This window comes from Ranitomeya imitator, chromosome 4 (assembly GCF_032444005.1).
Source record: "Ranitomeya imitator isolate aRanImi1 chromosome 4, aRanImi1.pri, whole genome shotgun sequence".
In the NCBI taxonomy this organism is placed as follows: domain Eukaryota; kingdom Metazoa; phylum Chordata; class Amphibia; order Anura; family Dendrobatidae; genus Ranitomeya; species Ranitomeya imitator.
This window is the reverse complement of record NC_091285.1, coordinates 149,852,137-149,874,897: the sequence shown is the minus strand read 5'-3', so window position 1 is coordinate 149,874,897 and position 22,761 is coordinate 149,852,137. Positions and strand designations below refer to the sequence as shown.

The window sequence follows — 22,761 nt, the reverse complement described above, 5'->3', positions numbered from 1 at the left end:
CTGTTATCTCTCTGATGGATTTTTTCTTTTTTTTCAGCCTCAGGATGTTCTGCTTCACCTCAATTGAGAGTTCCTTTGACCGCATGTTGTCTGCTCACAGCAACAGCTTCCAAATGCAAAACCACACACCTGGAATCCACCCCTGACCTTTTAACTACTTCATTGATTACAGGTTAACGAGGGAGACGCCTTCAGAGTTAATTGCAGCCCTTAGAGTCCATTGTCCAATTACTTTTGGTCCCTTGAAAAAGAGGACGCTATGCATTACAGAGCTATGATTCCTAAACCCTTTCTCCGATTTGGATGTGGAAACTATCATATTGCAGCTGGGAGTGTGCACTTTCAGCCCATATTATATATATAATTGTATTTCTGAACATGTTTTTGTAAACAGCTAAAATAACAAAACTTGTGTCACTGTCCAAATATTTCTGGCCCTAACTGTATATTGCCGTCACGTAGTATATTGCCCAGTCACGTAGTATATTGCCCAGTCGCGTAGTATGTTGCCCAGTTGCGTAGTATATTGCCCAGCGACGTAGTATACAGCACAGAGCCATGTAGTATATTGTCCAGCCACGTAGTATATTGCCCAGCGACATAGTATACAGCACAGAGCCACGTAGTATACAGCACAGAGCCACGTAGTATATTGCCCAGTCACGTAGTATATTGCTCAGCCACGTAGTATATTGCCCAGTCGCGTAGTATATTGCACAGTGACGTAGTATACAGCACAGAAACGTAGTATATTGCCCAGCCACGTAGTATATTGCCCAGCTACATAGTATATTGCCCAGCCACGTAGTATATTGCCCAGCTACATAGTATATTGCCCAGTCACGTAGTATATTGCCCAGTCACGTAGTATATTGCCCAGTCACGTAGTATATTGCCCAGTCGCGTAGTATATTGCCCAGCGACGTAGTATACAGCACAGAGCCACGTAGTATATTGCCCAGCCACATAGTATACAGCACAGAGCCATGTAGTTTACAGCACAGAGCCACGTAGTATATTGCCCAGTCACGTAGTATATTGCCCAGTCGCGTAGTATATTGCACAGCGACATAGTATACAGCACAGCCACGTAGTATATTGCCCAGCTACGTAGTATATTGCCCAGCTATATAGTATATTGCCCAGCCACGTAGTATATTACCCAGCTACATAGTATATTGCCCAGTCACATAGTATATTGCCCAGTCACATAGTATATTGCCCAGTCGCGTAGTATATTGCCCAGCGACATAGTATACAGCACAGAGCCACGTAGTTTACAGCACAGAGCCACGTAGTATATTGCCCAGTCACGTAGTATATAACACTGCCCACACAGTATATAACAGTGGCCACGCAATATCTAGCACAGCCCACGGAGTACATAACACAGCCCACATAGTATATAACACTGCCTATGTAGAATACAGCACAGAGCCACGTAGTATATAGCACAGCCCACGGAGTATACCACACAGCCCACATAGTATATAACACTGCCTATGTAGTATACAGCACAGAGCCACGTGGTATCTAACACAGCCCATGTAGTATACAGCAGTGTGGGCACCATATCCCTGTTAAAAAAATAATTAAAATAAAAAATAGTTATATACCCACCCCTGGGATCCACCGAAGCTCCGGCGACAGGCGCGCGGCTGCCGCCATCTTCGGTTCCCAGGATGCATTGCGAAATTACCCAGATGACTTAGCGGTCTCATGAGACCGCTAAGTCTTCTGGGTAATTTCACAATGCATCGCCGGGAACGGAAGATGGCGGCAGGTGCGAGCAGCTCGGCGGACAACGGAGGGTGAGTATAGCAGGTTTTTTGTTTTTTTATTATTTTAAATATTACATTTTTTTACTATTGATGCCGCACAGGCAGCATCAATAGTAAAAAGTTGGGAACACACAGGGTTAATAGCGGTGTTAACGGAGTGCCGCGGCCGGAATTAACACTGGGTGAGTGGTGACCGGAGGGGAGTACGCGGGCGCCGGGCACTGACTGCAGGGGAGTAAGGAGCGGCCTTTTTCTTCCGGACTGTGCCCGTCGCTGATTGGTCATGGCTGTTTTGCCACGACCAATCAGCGACTTGGATTTCCATGACAGACAGAGGCTGCAACCAATGAATATCTGTGACAGACAGACAGATGGAAGTGACCCTTAGACAATTATATAGTAGATGATAATGCTAGAGGCCATCTTGTCTTATTAGCAATTAGCAGAATTCAGAGATCTGCTTTACATCAGCCATATTTTAGTCTGGAGATTCTCGGCTATTTACATCAGTAACTTATTTTATGATGACAAATCTGAGAATCACAATAATAACTAGATTGAGCTGTCACGCAACATAAAAGCTACACTGAGTGCCCCAAACCATGTATTGTTTAAAGGGTAGTCCAGTGAAAACCCGTTATCTATCCGCACCGATCAGCAGAATGGGGCAGTTTTGTTCTCTAAGGGACTGCAATCCGCTTATTCCAGCCACCCCATAGAGAATGAATGGTTTGGTAGAGCATGTGCTCTGCCACTCCATTCTAAAAGGCATAAAACTTTTGCTGATCAGTGGGAGTCCCAGTGGCCGATCAATAAGTTAACATTTGTCCTGTGGATAGGTTATAACTTGTTTTCACAGGACAATTCCTTTAAAAGGGAATCTAACAGCTGATCAGGGCTAGGAAAAGCCACCGGAAACCTGCCCTTTGGACAAGTCACCTGGGCAGTGTGATCCTTAGATGGCTTTTAAATGTATGTTTTTTGCAGAAATACTGCAGCACTTCAGAGTAAAACATGCCTGGCTGAAATTACACATCCAGTTTCTGATCCACATTGCCTGTTGTTCGAACACCATGTTAGATTTCCCTTACCTCTCCCGTTGCCTTCTAAATGCTGAGATCGCTTTTGATTGTGGCATTTAGGTGGTTAAATGGCCCCGGGCGAGTTCCTGGCAGTGACAGCCGAGGTTCAGCTTTCACTTAAGCCAAGCTCCCAGCTGCGATCGTGTCCGCATGATCGCAATGACATAAATTTACGTCATTTTGCGGGAACCCCTTCTCAACCATGCCATAAACTTATGTCAAATGTCGTAAAGGGGTTAAGGGGACCTGTCAGCTCTCCTGGCGTGTCTCCCTGGTGGATTCCGGTATTCCCCATGAAATAATTCCGGAGCATATTTTCCTGTGGTGCTGCTCCTGACGTCTGATAATGGCTGCAGCGCTGACGTCACGTCAACAGCACTGCAGCCAACACCTGAGCTCAGCGGCACTGCCCATGTAGGCGAAACACCGCACTCAAAACACTGAGCTCACCACCGGGCAGCCGGGCTCTCGACACAATGTCACCGCTGACACCGAAAGCAGCGCAGGGGACACACTGGTGGGCACAGGGACTCGGAGTAAAACCAAGTTTGTTTTAACAAACCGAATATTCATGGGTAATGGAAGAGAAACATCACAATGCGGAGTTACAGGAGTGGATAAACTGACATTTCACAGATGGTGACATGACGCTGAAATATTCAGATCCTCACAAGATGCTAGGATCCTGGGCAATCAGCTCTAATCTGCAGGGGAATAGAGCGGAAAGCATTACATTTCACTGCGGTACCAGCACCGGAGACATGAAGAATTAATCAGGTCCCAGCATTCATTATTCCCTAAAAGGCCGTTTAAAATTGGGATTTCATGAGAGCCCCATACTGATGCCAGCGAGTACAGCCAACTGTAATCTAACATGCATGGGGGCCCTGAACCAGATGAGGGGTCATCAGGTTTAGGCCCCCCATTCACATTATATCACTTTTTAAGGCCTGGACAGACCAAGGATACTAGATAGCCAATTACTAGATTCCTATAAACAGGTGAATATTAAGGTACCTTAGTAAGTGTGGAACGTGGCATTCTTCGCATACAATACTCCTTCCAAGCTAGCAGAACACAAAGCTATGCAGAGAGTGGTAAAGCTTCAGACCATGCATTAGAAGAATTGGCGTAATGACAGCATCATTGTGAAAGTATGGTGTTTCCATGGATGGCTGTGATAGCAGAGATAGCATGTACTAATTGTTGCCAGTTATTTCTAAGTAAGGGTCTTGAAAGAGATGGCAGGGAACACTCAGATTACTTGGCTGATCTATACTGCCGACATAATAATGGCTATCAGCATAAGAAAACCCTATTAATAATTTATAGAGAAAAATTCTGAGAGTTCACAATAAAAAATGAGGTATAGAGAATAGCAGATAAGTGGTGTCTAGTTAGATGCAGTGTGAGTTTTATAATTCATCAAGACTATGTCCACTGAGCCATCCGATGTGCCTCTGATGGTGCACCGTCAAGTCACCGCAGCCAATGAGGCCCCAAGAAAGTGCAAGGACGTGGCCTCCAAATCACTGCTTTGCCCCAGTCTTTTCGCCTGCCTTCAGGGGTTTGGAAGCCAATCGCACATTATTTTTTTACAAGAATGAAGACAAACGCCTACAAAGTCATTTGTAAAGTACCATAACTTTCCATGGTGGTCAAAATGATAAAAAAAAAAAAGTAAGTCTTTGGGCTCATTTTTGATCAGATAGCACAAGGACGGCACACTGACCAATGATATTCAATGTGACTCTTCCGATGAATCATTTTTCTCTCGAAACTGTCAGTGAGCAAAAGTAGGAAAAATGAAATAAAAATCGCAAGTCTTTGGTAGCATAAAAAATGGAATCCCACACAGAACATCCTTGTGGCATCCAATTTGTACTGATACATTTTTTTTTAAACCTAGGAAACTGTATAAGGTCATGTACGTTTTACGGAAATTTACGGACGCAAAACAGACATATGGCTTAAAGGTACCGTCACACTTAGCGACGCTGCAGCGATACCGACAACGATCCGGATCGCTGCAGTGTCGCTGTTTGGTCGCTGGAGAGCTGTCACACAGACCGCTCTCCAGCGACCAACGATGCCGGTAACCAGAGTAAACATCGGGTAACTAAGCGCAGGGCCGCGCTTAGTAACCCGATGTTTACCCTGGTTACCATCCTAAAAGTAAAAAAAACAAACACTACATACTTACCTACAGCCGTCTGTCCTCCAGCGCTGTGCTCTGCACTCTTCCTGTACTGTCTGTGTGAGCACAGCGGCCGGAAAGCAGAGCGGTGACGTCACTGCTCTGCTTTCCGGCTGACCGACGCTCACAGTCAGTGCAGGAGGAGTGCAGAGCACAGCGCTGGAGGACAGACGGCTGTAGGTAAGTATGTAGTGTTTGTTTTTTTTACTTTTAGGATGGTAACCAGGGTAAACATCGGGTTACTAAGCGCGGCCCTGCGCTTAGTTACCCGATGTTTACCCTGGTTACCAGTGAAGACATCGCTGAATCGGTGTCACACACGCCGATTCAGCGATGTCTACGGGGAGTCCAGCGACCAAATAAAGTTCTGGACTTTCTTCCCCGACCAGCGACAGCACAGCAGGGGCCTGATCGATGCTGCCTGTCACACTGGACGATATCGCTAGCGAGGACGCTGCAACGTCACGGATCGCTAGCGATATCGTCTAGTGTGACGGTACCTTTATATTATATGAGGGTGCATTCTCAAGATCAGTAAACCCTGCGGGTGAAACGCTGCATACATCCGCATCGTCCATCCCGCAGCAGCCAGATGTTACAGCATAGTGGATGAGATTTCATGAAATCCCATGCCCGCTATGCGTGCACTGATGCCACAGATCACCCATGGAGACGGACATGCGGCGCATCTTTATAGACTGCAGCATGTGTATCTATCTCGCAGTCTTCAATGAACACATGCGGAATCACCTGTGTTCAAAAGCTGGCAATGCTTTGGACACAGCGGACAAGTGCTGCGTCCAAAGCGCTGCCGATTACTGACCATGTGCACCAGGCCTAATAGTTTTATAACATACAGACATATATCAGACATAGGGGGAGTCCTGTCACTGAGGCCTGGTGCACTGTCATGTGAGACAATAAGAGGATGTACACACCAGGCCTTTTAGGAAAAATGGCATAACCGCCAAGTTTTGTAAGCAGAAGACACTTCGAGAAACTACTGGCAGCTAGGGTCTATTCTGATGCCTTTGCGGTAGAGTTTTGCAGCTGGTATGGTTCACCTGGTGGTCTATGGAAATGTTTGTGCATATCACGGAGACATGTATGACAAGCAAGATCACACTTGTGGTATATACAGAACAAGAGTGTTGTAAGCGGCTGTGTTTGTATATGATGTATATATAGAACATGACCCTATAGATGGTAGTACACATCATGGATATGGAGCATATATAGAGAACATGACCCTATAGATGGCAGTGTCCGTACATTTATATATAGAATATCACCCTATAGGTGGTAGTGTCCGTACATGTACATGGTATATACAGTATTATATATAGAACATGACAATACAGTACAGTTGTGTTTGTCCCTTCATGATTTCCTATTCTATTTCATCTTTGTCACGCTTAAATGTTTCAGATCACCAAACAAATTTAACGTTAGGCAAAGATAACACAAGTAATCACAAAATGCAGTTTTTAAATGAAAGACTTTATTATTAAAGGGAAAAAGAAATCCAAACATACAGGGCCCTGTGTGAAAAAGTGATTGCCCCCTCAACCTAATAACTGGTTGGGCCACCCTTAGGGTATGTGCACACATTGCGGATTCCCTGCGGATCCGCAGCGTTTTTTGAGGTGCAGAAACGCTGCAGATCCGCAATTGATTTACAGTAAAATGTAAATCAATGAGAAAAAAAAAACACTGTGCACACTTTGTGGAAAATCCACTGTGGAAACGCTGCGGTTAAAAAGAAGTAGCATGTCACTTCTTTTTTGTAAATCTGCAGCGTTTTTGCACCCATTCCATTATAGAAAACCGCAGGGGTAAAAAACGCAGCAAATCCGCAAGAAAACCACAAAAAAGCACAAAAAATGCTGCGGAACCGCACAAAAAACGCAACAAATCCGCAGGTGCGTTTTCTGCCAGGAGAGGCAGAATCCGCACCAGAAATTCCTAAGCCTAATCCGCAACGTGTGCACATAGCCTTAGAAGTAACAACTGCAATCAAGGGTTTGCGATCACTGGCAATGAGTCTTTTACAACTCTGGAGGAATTTTGGCCCACTAATCCTTGCAGAATTGTTGTAATTCAGCCACTCTGGATGGTTTCCGAGCATGAACTGCCTTTTAAGGTCATACCCAGGGCTGTGGAGTCTGTAAGTCAAACATCCGACTATGACTGTCTCCTCAATCTCCCTGACGTCCAACTCAGACTCCACAGCATTGGTCACTACTGAGCATATACATAAAGCGCAGCACAGATTCATGTCAACTAAATTCCTAGATCCTTAGATCAGGAACATTTATAGAACATTTCATAACTTTACAAAATTGTTATGAAAAAATTTACATCACATACCGCATTGAACTACTGTACTCAATTCTTAGGTCCTGAAGCAGCAAAACAGCCCCAGACCATCACACTACCACCACCATATTTGACTGTTGGTATGATGTTCCTTTTCCAAAATGCGGTGTTACTTCTACGGAAGATGTAATGGGACATACACCTTCCAAAATGTTCAACTTTTGTCTCGTCAGTCTACAGAGTATTCTTCCAAAAGTCTATGGGATCATCAAGATGTCTTCTGGCAAAACTGAGACGCGTTTTTATGTTGTTATTGCTCAGCAGTGGTTTTCATTGTGGAACTCTGTGTAACGCTCGCACCCAGACTGGTTGGCACGGGGGTGCGGGGGTGTGGCCCCACTGGACCACAGACCAGACTTCCCTGGAAGGGGCGTAGCTAAGTAGCTTCCTAGGTGTTCCCTGGAGCCTCTGATGGTGAGGACAGACTTGTGCGGCAGGTACCACTCCAGGGTGGAGTCTGACTGTGGATGCTGATCCCACCGGGAGACAGGACACAGGCAGACACAGCAGTGACACTGGCTGATGGACGGGTACGGCAGAGGCCCTGACGCGCAGACTGGCTTGACAGAGATACTGGCAGGCAGACGGGCACAGCTGGCACTCTGGCAGACAGGCGGGCACGGCTGGCACTCTGGCAGACAGGCGGGTGTATGGAGACAGGTAAAATCCTGTTCAGACTGGAGGGTATATGGAAAGAGGTACGGACCTGTTCGGACTAGTGAATATAAAGAGACAGGTAAAGACCTGTATGGCAAGTTGCAGAACAGAGATAGAGCAAGGCCGCAAGAGCAAATGCAAAGCAGAACCACAGAAGGTGGACTTAGGAGCAGGAGGCGGAGCCAAGAACAGAAATGTAGGAAAGAGCAGAGAAGAAGACTGAGCTAAGAGCAGAGAAGAGGAAGATGGAGCTAAAAGTAAAGAGGGAGAAGGCAAAGAAGGAGAGGGAGGAGCTAAGAATGGAGACGCTAGAGGCGGAGCCAAGAGCGGAGACGCTGGAGGCGGAGCCAATAGCAGAGACACTGGAGGTGGAGCCAAGTGTGGGAAGGCACAGAGCCACAGGTTGTGGTGAGCAAAGCAGAGGAGCACAGAACCACAGACAGTGGCAATCAGAGCAGAGTGACAGTGCAGAGATACACACAGCAGAGTGGGAATGGCAACAACCAAAGCAGGAACAGGAACAGACATAAACCAGAGTTCAGACAGGAACGGACATAGACCAGAGTTCAGACACAGAAGTAATGGAACACAGATTCAGACCAGGGTACTATGCCCCACTGGGTGGCGGACACAGAGACTGAACCAGACACCTCAGCAGCAAAGTACTGACTGAGGAAGTAAGTTTGCTCCGGTGTCCTCCAATGGATGAGGACACCTTAAGAATCAGAGGCCTCTAGGCTATTGGCCAGAGACACCTTAGGGAGGTGCACACAGACTGAATACGAAACAGGAGTTGCTGGCGCTGCCCCCTTATACACACAGACAGAAAGTGTACACAGAGCAAGCGGCCTTGAAGCACACGGCATGGAGCCGGCAGCAGACAGATCTCACAGCATGGCACTGGGTGAGTGAGTTGATGTAACAGGCAGGTGGGGTATGGAAGGCCATGCAGTGATGTCGGCAGGGTTGTTACACTCTGCCATGCAGGCAATTTTTTCTCAGTCTCTTTCTTAGGGCTTGTTTCCATTTGTGAGAAACACGTCCATGTTTCGCATGTGAAAACCAAGCTCTGGTGCCGGCACTTGGGAGCGGAGCGTGCAGCTCCATGTGTTGCTATGCGGCCGCACGCTCAGCTCTGGAGTGCCGGTGCCAGAGCTTGGTTTTCACATGCGAGACACGGACGTGTTTCTCGCAAATGGAAACAAGCCCTTATGGTGGACTCATGAACACTGACTTTAACCCCTATCTGACCTCGGACGGGATAGTACGTCCAAGGTCAGATCCCCTGCTTTGATGCAGGGCTCCGCGGTGAGCCCGCATCAAAGCCGGGACATGTCAGCTGTTTTGAACAGCTGACATGTGCCCGTAATAGGCGTGGGCAGAATCGCGATCTGCCCGCACCTATTAACTAGTTAAATGCCGCTGTCAAACGCAGACAGCGGCATTTAACTACCGCTTCCGTCACATGATCGGGGGTCGGCGATGCGTCTCCATTGTAACCATAGAGGTCCTTGAGACCTCTATGGTTACTGATCGCCGGTGGCTGTGAGCGCCACCCTGTGGTCAGCGCTCACAGCACACCTCCATTTCTGCTACATACCAGCGATCAGCAGATCGCTGCTATGTAGCAGAGGCGATCAAGCTGTGCCTGCTTCTAGCCTCCCATGAAGGCTATTGAAGCATGGTAAAAGTTTAAAAAAAAGTTGAAAAAAATGTTAAAAAAATAAAAAAATATAAAAGTTTAAATCACCCCCCTTTCGCCCCAATAAAAATAAATCAATAAAAAAAATATAAAATCTACGCATATTTGGTATCGCCGCGCTCAGAATCGCCTGATCTATCAACTAAAAAAAAGCATTAACCTGATTGCTAAACAGCGTAGCGGGAAAAAAATTCAAAACGCCAGAATTACGTTTTTTTGGTCGCCGCGACATTGCATTAAAATGCAATAACGGGCGATCAAAAGAACGTATCTGCACCGAAATGCTATCATTAAAAACGTCATCTCGGCACGCAAATAAGCCCTCAACCGACCCCAGATCACGAAAAATGGAGACACTACGGGTATCGGAAAATGGCGCAATTTTTTATTATTTTTTTTAGCAAAGTTTGGAATTTTTTTTCACCACTTAGATAAAAAATAACCTAGTCATGTTAGGTGTCTATGAACTCGTACTGACCTGGAGAATCATAATGGCAGGTCAGTTTTAGCATTTAGTGAACCTAGCAAATAAGCCAAACAAAAAACAAGTGTGGGATTGCACTTTTTTTGCAATTTCACCGCACTTGGAATTTTTTTCCCGTTTTCTAGTACACGACATGCTAAAACCAATGATGTCGTTCAAAAGCACAACTCGTCCCGCAAAAAATAAGCCCTCACATGACCATATTGACGGAAAAATAAAAAAGTTATGGCTCTGGGAAGGAGGGGAGTGAAAAACGAACACGGAAAAACGAAAAATCCCAAGGTCATGAAGGGGTTAAGGCCTACAGTTCTTTGGATATTGTTGTAGTGTCTTTTGTGACCTCTTGGATGAGTCATCACTGTGCCCTTGGAGTAATTTTGCTCGACCGGCCACTACTGGGAAGGTTAACCACTGTTCCATTTTTTTGCCATTTGTGGATAATGGCTCTCACTGTAGTTCACTGGAGTCTGAAAGCTTTAGAAATGGCTTTATAACCTTTTCCAGACTGATAGATCTCAATTACTTTCTCATTTGTTCCAGAATTTCATTTTGTCAGGCTATATATATATATATCTATCATGATGCTATAGGTGGCAGTGCATGTAGATGTATATGGTATATATATATATATATTTAAAACATGATGCTATAGATGACAGTGCATGTACATTATATCTTATATATGGTATATATCAAATATGATGCTATAGGTGACAGGGCACCTACATGTATATGGTGAATATATAGAACACTAGCTGAAGAGCCCGGCATTGCCTGGGCATAGTAAATATCTGTGGTTAGTTATAGCACCTCACATCTCTTATTTTCCCATCACGCCTCTCATTTTCCCAATCACATCTTTCATTTTCCCCCTCACATCTCTCATTTTCTCCCTCACACCTCTCATTCCCCCCTAACACTTGTCATTTCAACCTCACATCTGTCATTTTCTGATCACTCCACTATTTTTCCTCACTCCTCTCATTTTGCACTCATACCTTTTCATTTTCACCTCACACCTCTCATTTTCACCTCATCACCTCAGTATATACATGTTTGTCATCTCCCTTATATATAGTATACATCTGTATGTCATCTCCTGTATATAGTATATACCTGTATGTCATCTCCCCTGTATATAGTATATACATGCTGTGTGTCATCTCCCCTATATACAGTATATACCTGAATGTCATCTCCTTCTATATATAGTATATACCTGTATGTCATCTCCCCTGTATATAGTATATACCTGCTGTGTGTCATCTCCCCTATATATAGTATATACCTGAATGTCATCTCCTTCTATATACAGTATATACCTGTATGTCATCTCCTCCTGTATATAGTATATACCTGTGTGTCATCTCCCCTGTATATAGTATATATCTGTGTGTCCTCTCCTCCTGTATATAGTATATACCTGCATGTCATCTTCTATATATAGCATATACCTGTATGTCATCTTCTCCTGTATATAGTATATACCTGTAGGTCATCTGCTCCTGTATATATATACCTGCATGTCATCTCCTCCTGTAAATAGTATATACCTGTATGTCATCTCCTCCTGTATATAGTATATACCTGCGTGTAATCTCCTCCTCTATACAGTATATACCTGTGTGTCATCTCTCCTGTATATAGTATATATCTGTGTGTCATCTCCCCTGTATATAGTATATACCTGTGTGTCATCTCCTCCTGTATATAGTATATACCTGTATGTCATCTCCTCCTGTATATATATGTACCTGCATGTCATCTCCTCCTCTATATAGTATATACCTGTATGTCATCTCTCCTGTATATAGTATATATCTGTGTGTCATCTCCCCTGTATATAGTATATACCTGTGTGTCATCTCCTCCTGTATTAGACCTCGTTCACACGTTATTTGCTCAGTATTTTTACCTCAGTATTTGTAAGCTAAATTGGCAGCCTGATAAATCCCCAGCCAACAGGAAGCCTTCCCCCTGGCAGTATATATTAGCTCACACATACACATAATAGACAGGTCATGTGACTGACAGCTGCCGTATTTCCTATATGGTACATTTGTTGTAGTTTGTCTGCTTATTAATCAGATTTTTATTTTTGAAGGATAATACCAGACTTGTGTGTGTTTTAGGGCGAGTTTCGTTTGTCAAGTTGTGTGTTGAGTTGCATGTGGCGACATGCATGTAGCGACTTTTGTGAGATGAGTTTTGTGTGGCAACATGCGTATAGCAACTTTTTGTGTGTCGAGTTGCATGTGACAGGTTAGTGTAGCAAGTTGTGTGCAGCAAGTTTTGCGCATGGCGAGTTTTGCGCGTGGTGCCTTTTGAGTATGTGCAAGTTTTGTGTGAGGCAACTTTTGCATCTGTTGCAACTTTTGTGCATGTGGCAATTTTTCTGCGTGTGCAAGTTTTGCGTGTGGCGAGTTTTCCATGAGGTGAGTTTTGCACTTGTGGCGAGTTTTGCAAGAGCCTAGTTTTTGCATGTGGCGAGTTCTGCGCGTGGCGAGTTTTGAGTGGCGACTTTTGTGTTTCGACTTTTATGTGGCGAGGTTGGTGTATTTGTGGTGAAATGTGTGCTGAGGGTGGTATATGTGTTCAAGCACGTGGTAGTGTGTGGCGCATTTTGTGTGTTTGTTCATATCCCTGTGTGTGGTGAGTATCCCATGTCGGGGCCCCACCTTAGCAACTGTACGGTATATACTCTTTGGCGCCATCGCTCTCATTCTTTAAGTCCCCCTTGTTCCTTTCATTTTTTCCCATTATGTAGATAGGGGCAAAATTGTTTGGTGAACTGGAAAGCGCGGGGTTAAAATTTCACCTCACAACATAGCCTATGAGGCTCTCGGGGTCCAGACGTGTGACTGTGCAAAATTTTGTGGCTGTAGCTGCGACGCCTCCAACACTTTTCCTTTCACTTTTTCCCCATTATGTAGATAGGGGCAAAATTGTTTGGTGAATTGGAAAGCACGGGGTTAAAATTTCACCTCACAACATAGCCTATGATGCTCTCAGGGTCCAGATGTGTAACTGTGCAAAATTTTGTGGCTGTAGCTGCGACGCCTCCAACACTTTTCCTTTCACTTTTTCCCCATTATGTAGATAGGGGCAAAATTGTTTGGTGAATTGGAAAGCACGGGGTTAAAATTTCACCTCACAACATAGCCTATGATGCTCTCAGGGTCCAGATGTGTAACTGTGCAAAATTTTGTGGCTGTAGCTGCGACGCCTCCAACACTTTTCCTTTCACTTTTTTCCCCATTATGTAGATAGGGGCAAAATTGTTTGGTGAATTGGAACGCACGGGGTTAAAATTTCGCTTCACAACATAGCCTATGACGCTCTCAGGGTCCAGACGTGTGACTGTGCAAAATTTTGTGGCTGTAGCTGCGATGGTGCACATGCCAATCCCGGACATACACACATACACATACACACACATACACACACACATTCAGCTTTATATATTAGATGATGCTATAGATGACAGTGCACGTACATTATATTTTTTATATATGGTATATATCGAACATGGCGCTATAGGTGAAAGTGCGCGTACATGTTTTTGGTGTATATACAGAACATGGCGGTGTAGGTGGCAGTGCACGTACATGGATATAATGTATATGGTATATATATAACATGACGCTATAGATGGCAGTACACGTACATGGTGTATATATAGAACATGCCACTATAGGTGGCAGTGCGCGTATATGTATATGGTGTATATACAGAACATGACGGTATAGGTGGCAGTGCACATACATGGATATAATGTACGGTATATATATATATATATATATATATATATATATATATATAAAACATGACGCTATAGGTGGCAGTGTGCGTACATGTATATGACATATATATACGCACATATACATGTATATGGTATGTATACCATATACATGTATAAGGTATATACATGTACACGTACATTATATCTTGTATATGGTATATAAAGAACATGATGTATAGGAGACAATGCTCCTACATGTATATATAGAACATGATGGTATAGGTGACAGTGTGCATACATGTATATGGTGTATATACACTGCTCAAAAAAATAAAGGGAACATTTAAACAACAAAATATAACTCCAAGTAAATCAAACTTCTGTGAAATCAAACTGTCCACTTAGGAAGCAACACTGTTTGACAATCAATTTCACATGCTGTTGTGCAAATGGAATAGACAGCAGATGGAAATTATTGGCAATTATCGAGACACACTCAATAAAGGAGTGGTTCTGCAGGTGGGGTGCACAGACCACATCTCAGTACCAATGCTTTCTGGCTGATGTTTTGGTCACTTTTGAATGTTAGTTGTGCTTTCACACTCATGGTAGCATGAGACGGACTCTACAGCCCACACAAGTGGCTCAGGTAGTGCAGCTCATCCAGGATGGCACATCAATGCGAGCTGTGGCAAGGTTTGCTGTGTCTGTCAGTGAAGTGTCCAGAGGCTGGAGGAGCTACCAGGAGACAAGCCAGTACACCAGGAGACGTGGAGGGGGCTGTAGGAGGGCAACAACCTAGCAGCAGGACCGCTACCTCAGCCTTTGTGCAAGGAGGAACAGGAGGAGCACTGCCAGAGCCCTGCAAAATGACCTCCAGCAGGCCACAAATGTGCATGTGTCTGCACAAACGGTTAGAAACAGACTTCATGAGGATGGTCTGAGTGCCCAACGTCCACAGATGGGGGTTGTGCTCAAAGCCCAACACGGTGCAGGATGCTTGGCATTTGCCACAGAACACCAGGATTGGCAAATTCGCCACTGGCGCTCTTCACAGATGAAAGCAGGTTCACACTGAGCACATGTGACAGACGTGACAGTGTCTGGAGACGCCATGGAGAGCGATCTGCTGCCTGCAACATCCTTCAGGATTACCGATTTGGCAGTGTGTCAGTAATGGTGTGGGGTGGCATTTCTTTGGAAGGCCGCACAGCCCTCCATGTGCTCGCCAGAGGTAGCGTGATGGTCATTAGGTACCGAGATGAGATCCTCAGACCCCTTGTGAGACTATATGCTGGTGCGGTAGGCCCTGGGTTCCTCCTAATGCAGGATAATGCCAGACCTCATGTGGCTGGAGTGTGTCAGCAGTTCCTGCAAGATGAATGCATTGAAGCTATGGACTGGCCCGTCCATTCCCCAGACCTGAATCCGACTGAACACATCTGCGTCATCATGTCTCGCGCCATCCACCAACATCACGTTGCACCACAGACTGTCCAGTTGGTGGATGCTTTAGTCCACGTCTGCTCAGCTTTTTTTTAGTGGTACTTTTGTCCACCATCAAATCCCCCTTGTAATATTAAGTAATCTAGCTCTGAGGGTCCTATCTAAATGTCAATAAAACATGACCTTTATTGGTAACCATAAAAATTGATTCTGGACCATCCACATAAATGACAAAAACAAAAAACAAAAACATAAAAGTGCGCGTGCTCATAAGTGCTCAATTAAAAATTGGTTTGGTCTCACCAAATCTCGTTGTCCCATATCGATTCCATCATGAACAGGAGCAAAGATATGCACCTACTTGCATTAAATAGCAGGGGGAAGAGGATGTCTATTCTTCCCTGTCGTGCCCCTGCATTGCTCCAGTCCTGACAAGGATAGTCCCCAAATATATGCTGTTTGGGGTACCCACCACCTCTCAAGAAATGTATGTATTTTTCCCTACGCGTTTCCTCCCCAATAAGGATTCATCAGGGGAATCTCATGATAAATATTGAAGAGTGGGATCTCTTATAAATAATCTTATAATTCAAAAATATCAATGGGAGCTCTGCAGTGGCAGATATCCCCCTCACTAGGTGTGACCGTTGCATCATCAACCCTATTGTAAATGTGGCAGGAGATCCCTCAGGAGACCATCCGCCGCCTCATCAGGAGCATGCCCAGGCATTGTAGGGAGGTCATACAGGCACATGGAGGCCACACACACTACTGAGCATCATTTCCTTGTCTTGAGGCATTTCCACTGAAGTTGGATTAGCCTGTAATTTGATTTTCCACTTTGATTTTGAGGATCATTCCAAATCCAGACCTCCATGGGATATTAATTTTGATTTACATTGATCATTTTTATGTTTTATTGTTCTCAACACATTCCACTATGTAATGAATAAAGATTTACCACTGGAATATTTCATTCAGTGATCTAGGATGTGCGATTTTAGTGTTCCCTTTATTTTTTGAGCATTGTATATAACATGACAGTATACGTGGCAGTGCACATACATGGATATAATGTATATGGTATATATAGAACATGACACTCTAAGTGACAGTGTGCGCACAAGTATATGGTATATACAGAACATGACGGCATAGGTGAGTGTGCGTACCTGTATATGGTATATATAGAACATGATGGTATAGGTGACAGTGTGCGTACATGTATATGGTATATATAGAACATGACGCTATAAGTGACTGCGTACATGTATATGGTATATATAGAACATGACGGAATAGGTGACAGTGTGCGTACATGTATGTGGTATATATAGAAAATGATGGTATAGGTGACAGTGTGCGTACATGTAAATGGTGTATACAGAACATGACGCTATAAGTGACTGTGCGTACATGTATATGGTGTATACAGAACATGACGGTATAGGTGGCAGTGTGCGTACATGTATATGGTGTATACAGAACATGACGGTATAAGTGACAGTGTGCGTACATGTATATGGTATATACAGAACATGACGCTATAAGTGACAGTGTGCGTACCTGTATATGGTATATATAGAACATGACGGTATAGGTGGCAGTGCACGTACATGTATATGGTATATATAGAACATGACGCTATAGGTGACAGTGTGCGTACCTGTATATGGTATATACAGAACATGACGGTATAGGTGGCAGTGCACGTACATGTATATGGTGTATATACAGAACATGACAGTATAGGTGACAGTGTGCGTACATGTATATGGTATATACAGAACATGACCAGTGGCTGACTGGCAAATTTTAGCCTGGGGGGCAAGCACACAGCAGTGGCCCATGAGTAGCGGCTCATCCTTAAAGGGGTTGTCGGATCTTATGCTACATGTCTACAGACACTATGTGTGAATCCTCATATCATGCGCTATGAAGATTCTCTGGTGCCGGCAACAGGTGGTCTTGTGACTGCAAGCATGCGATATATATATTCCCAGCCACATTTCGACTAGACTGTTTTGGGCCTTGTTCAATACAGTTGCATTAGGCCATGCAAGTCTGGTCGGCATGTGACCGCATGTATGCAAATCACAAACTTACAGCCACACACCCGCCAAATGACCACAGCACTGCCAGCAATGTGAGAAGCACAAGTCTGCAGTCCAAAGAATGACAGAGTGAATGCACCAATGGCACACACACACATGCACAGCCCCACTGTATAATGACACACACATGCACAGCCCCACTGTATAATGACACACACAGCCCCACTGTATGACACACACACGCACGCACAGCCCCACTGTATAATGACACACACACACAGCTACACTGTATAATGACAGACAGCCCCACTGTATAATGACACACACGCACAGCCCCACTGTATAATGACAGGCACAAGCACAGCCCCACTGTATAATGACAGGCACACGCACGGCCCCACTGTATAATGACACACACACGCACGGCCCCACTGTATAATGACACACACACTCTCACACAGCCCCCCTCTGTATAATGACAGGCACACGCACAGCCCCACTATATAATGACAGGCACACGCACGGCCCCACTGTATAATGACACACACACACACAGCCCCACTGTATAATGACAGGCACAAGCACAGCCCCACTGTATAATGACAGGCACACACACAGCCCCACTGTATAATGACAGACACACGCACGGCCCCACTGTATAATGACACACACACGCACGGCCCCACTGTATAATGACACACACACTCTCACACAGCCCCCCTCTGTATAATGACAGGCACACGCACAGCCCCACTGTATAATGACAGGCACACGCACGGCCCCACTGTATAATGACAGGCACATGCACGGCCCCACTGTATAATGACACACACACACACACACACACCCATTGTATAATGACAGGCACACGCACGGCCCCACTATATAATGACAGGCACACGCACGGCCCCACTGTATAATGACACGCACACGCACGGCCCCACTGTATAATGACACACATGCAGCTCACAGATGCACGCAGCACACACACGCACGCAGCTCACACACACGCACGCACGCAGCTCACACACACGCACGCACGCAGCTCACACACACGCACGCAGCTCACACACACACGCACGCAGCTCACACACACGCACGCAGCTCACACACATGCACGCAGCTCACACGCACACATGCACGCAGCTCTCACACACGCACGCAGCTCACACACACACGCACGCACGCAGCTCACACACACACGCACGCAGCTCACACACGCACGCACGCAGCTCACACACACACGCACGCACGCAGCTCACACACACACGCACGCAGCTCACACACACACACACTCTCCTCATACACACACACAGACACTCTCCTCTGTGGTGCAGGGGCGGCTGATGTCCATGTGCAGCTCTTCAGTTTCTCCTGCTCACAGCTCTGCACTGTCCCGGCACTTCCCCCATCTCTCCTTCTCTGCCGGGATAGCAGATAAGAGCAGGAGAAGCCGGAGCTCCGTGCACACACAGGCCGGTATGCCGGTATGCTGACCTTTCATCTTGGCTGCTGGCTCTCTCCCTCAGAGTGGCAGTGGCGCATAGGAGCTTGCTCATCACATACCCCTGCAGCCTGCATGTCAGGGCTGCTGGCGTGATGACACCATCGCGCACTACAGGTGCGCTATGTATTAGTCACTGCCAGTCCTCCAGCGGCCCTGTGCAGCTGCTTAGACACCGGCCCGGGGGGCATATGCATTTCTGCCACCTGGGCCAGCCCGCGCCTGCTGCCAGTCCTCCAGCGGCCCTGTGCAGCTGCTTAGACACCGGCCCGGGGGGCATATGCATTTCTGCCACCTGGGCCAGCCCGCGCCTGAACATGACGCTATAAGTGACAGTTTCCGTAGATATATATGGTATATACAGAACATGACGGTATAGGTGGCAGTTTCCGTAGATATATATGGTATATACAGAACATGACGGTATAGGTGGCAGTTTCCGTAGATATATATGGTATATACAGAACATGACGGTATAGGTGGCAGTTTCCGTAGATATATATGGTATATACAGAACATGACGGTATAGGTGGCAGTTTCCGTAGATATATATGGTATATACAGAACATGACGGTATAGGTGGCAGTTTCCGTAGATATATATGGTATATACAGAACATGACGGTATAGGTGGCAGTTTCCGTAGATATACATGGTATATACAGAACATGACGGTATAGGTGGCAGTTTCCGTAGATATACATGGTATATACAGAACATGACGTTATAGGTGGCAGTTTCCGTAGATATACATGGTATATACAGAACATGACGGTATAGGTGGCAGTTTCCGTAGATATACATGGTATATACAGAACATGACGGTATAGGTGGCAGTTTCCGTAGATATACATGGTATATACAGAACATGACGGTATAGGTGGCAGTTTCCGTAGATATATATGGTATATACAGAACATGACGGTATAGGTGGCAGTTTCCGTAGATATATATGGTATATACAGAACATGACGGTATAGGTGGCAGTTTCCGTAGATATATATGGTATATACAGAACATGACGGTATAGGTGGCAGTTTCCGTAGATATATATGGTATATACAGAACATGACGGTATAGGTGGCAGTTTCCGTAGATATATATGGTATATACAGAACATGACGGTATAGGTGGCAGTTTCCGTAGATATATATGGTATATACAGAACATGACGGTATAGGTGGCAGTTTCCGTAGATATATATGGTATATACAGAACATGACGGTATAGGTGGCAGTTTGCGTACATGTATATTGTGTATAAATATCACATGACACTATTGGTGGCAGTGCCCATACATGGATACAATGTATACGGTGTATATGGTGGCAGTGCACGTACATTATATCAGGCCCGGTATATACGGTAATAACCCTCCGCACACAGGAATACACGGACTCCTCTCGGACACCCTGGTTTCCGGGTGTGAGGCTGCAGGAGAACAGCTCTGGGGCCTAGTACATGGCGGCTCGTCCTCGGGCTCACACACAGACACCTCCCGCCCCTCCACATACGAACCTGCTGGTATCTACTGCTGCTCTGCTCCGACATGTCAGCTGGAGATGACCCGGCAGAGGCCAAATAGTGACCCGAGAGCGAAGAGAACAAGACGGCGGCGGCCGAGGAGAACAGATGGTGAGAATGATCCAGATAACACTGCCCAATGGAGGGAGGAGGGAGCGCGGCGAGGAGGAGACTGGCTGAGGGGAAGCTGCGCTCAGCGGCCAGCACTGTGTGTGCACTACATACTATATACAGGATACACTGCATACAGCCTCTGTGTGTATATATATATATCTACTGTATACAGTCTGTGTGTGCACTACATACTATATACAGGATGCACTGCATACAGCCTCTGTGTGTATATATATATATCTACTGTATACAGTCTGTGTGTGCACTACATACTATATACAGGATGCACTGCATACAGCCTCTGTGTGTATATATATATATCTACTGTATACAGTCTGTGTGTGCACTACATACTATATACAGGATGCACTGCATACAGCCTCTGTGTGTATATATATATCTACTGTATACAGTCTGTGTGTGCACTACATACTATATACAGGATACACTGCATACAGCCTCTGTGTGTATATATATATCTACTGTATACAGTCTGTGTGTGCACTACATACTATATACAGGATACACTGCATACAGCCTCTGTGTGTATATATATATATCTACTGTATACAGTCTGTGTGTGCACTACATACTATATACAGGATACACTGCATACAGCCTCTGTGTGTATATATATATCTACTGTATACAGTCTGTGTGTGCACTACATACTATATACAGGATACACTGCATACAGCCTCTGTGTGTATATATATATCTACTGTATACAGTCTGTGTGTGCACTACATACTATATACAGGATACACTGCATACAGCCTCTGTGTGTATATATATATATATCTACTGTATACAGTCTGTGTGTGCACTACATACTATATACAGGATACACTGCATACAGCCTCTGTGTGTATATATATATCTACTGTATACAGTCTGTGTGTGCACTACATACTATATACAGGATACACTGCATACAGCCTCTGTGTGTATATATATATCTACTGTATACAGTCTGTGTGTGCACTACATACTATATACAGGATACACTGCATACAGCCTCTGTGTGTATATATATATATCTACTGTATACAGTCTGTGTGTGCACTACATACTATATACAGGATACACTGCATACAGCCTCTGTGTGTATATATATATCTACTGTATACAGTCTGTGTGTGCACTACATACTATATACAGGATACACTGCATACAGCCTCTGTGTGTATATATATATATATATCTACTGTATACAGTCTGTGTGTGCACTACATACTATATACAGGATACACTGCATACAGCCTCTGTGTGTATATATATATATCTACTGTATACAGTCTGTGTGTGCACTACATACTATATACAGGATACACTGCATACAGCCTCTGTGTGTATATATATATATCTACTGTATACAGTCTGTGTGTGCACTACATACTATATACAGGATACACTGCATACAGCCTCTGTGTGTGTATATATATCTACTGTATACAGTCTGTGTGTGCACTACATACTATATACAGGATACACTGCATACAGCCTCTGTATATATATATATATCTACTGTATACAGTCTGTGTGTGCACTACATACTATATACAGGATACACTGCATACAGCCTCTGTGTGTATATATATATATATCTACTGTATACAGTCTGTGTGTGCACTACATACTATATACAGGATACACTGCATACAGCCTCTGTGTGTATATATATATATCTACTGTATACAGTCTGTGTGTGCACTACATACTATATACAGGATACACTGCATACAGCCTCTGTGTGTATATATATATCTACTGTATACAGTCTGTGTGTGCACTACATACTATATACAGGATACACTGCATACAGCCTCTGTGTGTATATATATATCTACTGTATACAGTCTGTGTGTGCACTACATACTATATACAGGATACACTGCATACAGCCTCTGTGTGTATATATATATATCTACTGTATACAGTCTGTGTGTGCACTACATACTATATACAGGATACACTGCATACAGCCTCTGTGTGTATATATATATCTACTGTATACAGTCTGTGTGTGCACTACATACTATATACAGGATACACTGCATACAGCCTCTGTGTGTATATATATATATCTACTGTAT

General features: G+C 44.7%; 1 protein-coding gene across 1 annotated transcript in view; it reads right to left on the bottom strand.

Moving 5' to 3' along the window:
• Window positions 1-20,789, bottom strand: part of NDFIP1 (Nedd4 family interacting protein 1) — a 60,944-nt gene extending 40,155 nt beyond the window's left edge. The window contains exon 1 of the mRNA XM_069764045.1: window positions 20,546-20,789. Coding sequence (XP_069620146.1) covers window positions 20,546-20,578 — 33 coding nt within the window. The 5' untranslated portion in view covers window positions 20,579-20,789. The remainder of the gene's footprint in view (window positions 1-20,545) is intronic.
• Between the last annotated feature and the right edge of the window lie 1,972 nt (window positions 20,790-22,761).